This window comes from Echiichthys vipera, assembly GCF_963691815.1.
Source record: "Echiichthys vipera genome assembly, chromosome: 1".
Classification (NCBI taxonomy): domain Eukaryota; kingdom Metazoa; phylum Chordata; class Actinopteri; order Perciformes; family Trachinidae; genus Echiichthys; species Echiichthys vipera.
Window position 1 is genome coordinate 36,528,833 of NC_139826.1, and position 2,500 is coordinate 36,531,332.

The following is a 2,500-nucleotide window of genomic DNA, read 5'->3' on the forward strand; positions in this document are numbered from 1 at the left end:
TATAACCAGATCTCCCAGCTGTAGCGCTCTAATCCAGGGACACCTCATATAGGTTTACTGTTGTCTGCACAAACACAAACACTCTCCAGCTGGTTGGACGCAAATCTGTGTGACTGCTCGATTGTTCCAGGGGGAGCTTTAAAGGCCTCCGCGATTAGCTCACCCTCCTGCTAAGTGTTCATCTTTTCTCCAACAGTCACCTCACACTCTCCTCTCCTCCTACAAATAGAAACACAAGACATCTGACTGTGTGTAATGCCACCGTTGACTGATAAAACTAGCTTGCTGGGAGCTTTATTTAACCTCCATTACTCCACCGTGACACTGCCCACTCTGGACAAAGTGAATCCATGTCACCGAGCCTCGTGGTCGGACAACAGCTGGTTCAAATGCGTAAAAAGATTTGTGTCTCTCTCACACAGTGAGCTGCAGGAAAGGGCTGGACAGCACCACGGTTGCAGCGCACGAGTCGGAGATTTACTGCAAGTCCTGTTATGGCAAGAAGTACGGGCCAAAAGGCTACGGGTACGGCCAAGGAGCTGGTGCTCTGAGCTCTGACCCTCCCGGACATGTGGGCCAACAGCCTCAAGAGTACGTATTCACACTATCCGGCTGTTCAGTCTGACGTCACACCCTTTCAAAATAAGATTTCCGGGTCCAAACACTCAGTTGAAGCAAAACAGACACAACGGGCAAACGTGAACAATTACGATCCCCTCTGTCATCAGTTAGACATATTTTTCATCGATAAGAAAGAGGTAAAATGACATTACGTTGTTTTTTAAAGTCAGATGTGTTCAAACAACGGGGAACACGGCACTGCGGCATGGCTTGGGACGGCGTGGACCCGGAAATCATAATTTGAAAGGGCGTTACGTCGCGTCTCAACAGCCGGATAGACCTTTCAAGGGGATCCCATTGCTGACTTTCTATCAGCTGGTGTCACTCAACATTCACATAACAGGAATTAAACCAGGACACATTAGGAATGTTTATGTTTACATCTTTTAAAAGGTGCACAGATACAAGTCTGGGCTTTGATTAAAGGTTCATTTCACCCAAATTTAGGTGTGTTTCGACATGCAACGAATTCTCATCAACAGCTTCGTAGGATATCGTATCAAATGTTCTGCACAAAAATATGTATCTAGGGCACTCACGCTCACACACTGTCCGTCTGTACCGCGCCTCGTGCTTTAGGGTCCTTGTCCCCCCCTCCAGGCCCGTTTGTACTCACACTACCTGGGCTCGGTGAATGCTTCTTGCTGCCTATACGTCATCACGCCGTAACACGTCACACGCGTTGACTGACGTCATCGCGATGAGTCGCTTTGTTTACAAATCTTTCCACAGACCTAGGAGATTTTGTGCATCTTGTCCGACTGTTTCTGAATACGTGAATAATATAATGACAAAGTGAAAAAATTCAATTTCCCCTTGCGGGATTGATAAAGTAATTCTTCTTCTTCCACCAGTAAAATGTCTGCTTGCACCCCTTCACCGTACCCCCTCATTTTTGTTGATTTGGGTGAACTAACCCTTTAATTATTGGAAGTCAAACTAGTTAATTTCACCTTTCTTAAATATGATGACGGTTCCTTTCTGAACACAGAGACACGTCTGTAACCTTTGTTGTGGGAATTTTGGATATTTGTAATTTATAATCATAGTTTTGTCAGGTCAGACACAGTTCTGTGTCTCCTCTGTCTCACCTTCTCAATGGATAATGCAAATAACTAACTCATGATGGTATAACGGCATATGTGTGCATCTGCACCCTGTGTTAGAGACCTTGTGATGAGATAGGTTCAGAATTGTAATGTCTGAGGGATGTTTTTGTTTGGTCGAAAGACGTCACCCAACCAAGGCTTGGTGCGTCCTGTCCCTTCCTCTAAAAGACTGTGCGAGATTTGGCTCATTGTCATTCCTGCTAGACTCTAACTTTGTGAGGACGCAGGGATGAACGTATTTTTGTCTGCAGAGGAAAATGCTTTGGCAAAATAAACCACGGAGAAAAAGCTGATCCTGTTTGTTGATCTTTATCGAAGAATCCATTATCACAACACCTTCTAAATTAAAAAGAAAAATCAAGACACAGCAAGCTGTAAACATAACTTTAGTGTCTCATGATGTGAGACCGCAAAAAACCTGCAGAAATGAAACTACGGGTAGGAAAGTCTAACACCGGTGAGATGTCATCGCACCATCGATCGATCAAATGTGATTTGTTCGCTCCTTTCATGCATGTTCGTGCAGTCCAAAGTGCTTCACAGACGACTGACGACATAGAATAATAAAGAAGCTGTTACAAAAAGACAAAAGCAAAGTAACAACTAACAGACGCCAATGTTTGTTTTTGTGTTTTTAGCTCTAAACCTCGACCAGCTTCTTCAAACTCCAGCAACAGTAAATCTTCCCAGAAGTTTGGATGTTCGGACCGCTGCCCTCGCTGCTCCAAAGCCGTCTACGCGGCAGAGAAAGTGATGGGAGCGGGGAAGGT

At 44.8% G+C, this 2,500-nt stretch overlaps 1 protein-coding gene across 2 annotated transcripts in view; it reads left to right on the forward strand.

Annotated features, from left to right (window-relative positions):
* Positions 1 to 2,500, forward strand: part of csrp3 (cysteine and glycine-rich protein 3 (cardiac LIM protein)) — a 9,635-nt gene that overhangs the window by 4,643 nt on the left and 2,492 nt on the right. For both annotated transcript variants that reach the window (XM_083913992.1, XM_083913993.1), the window contains exons 3-4: positions 423 to 591; positions 2,369 to 2,498. In XM_083913992.1, coding sequence (XP_083770118.1) covers positions 423 to 591; positions 2,369 to 2,498 — 299 coding nt within the window. The remainder of the gene's footprint in view (positions 1 to 422; positions 592 to 2,368; positions 2,499 to 2,500) is intronic.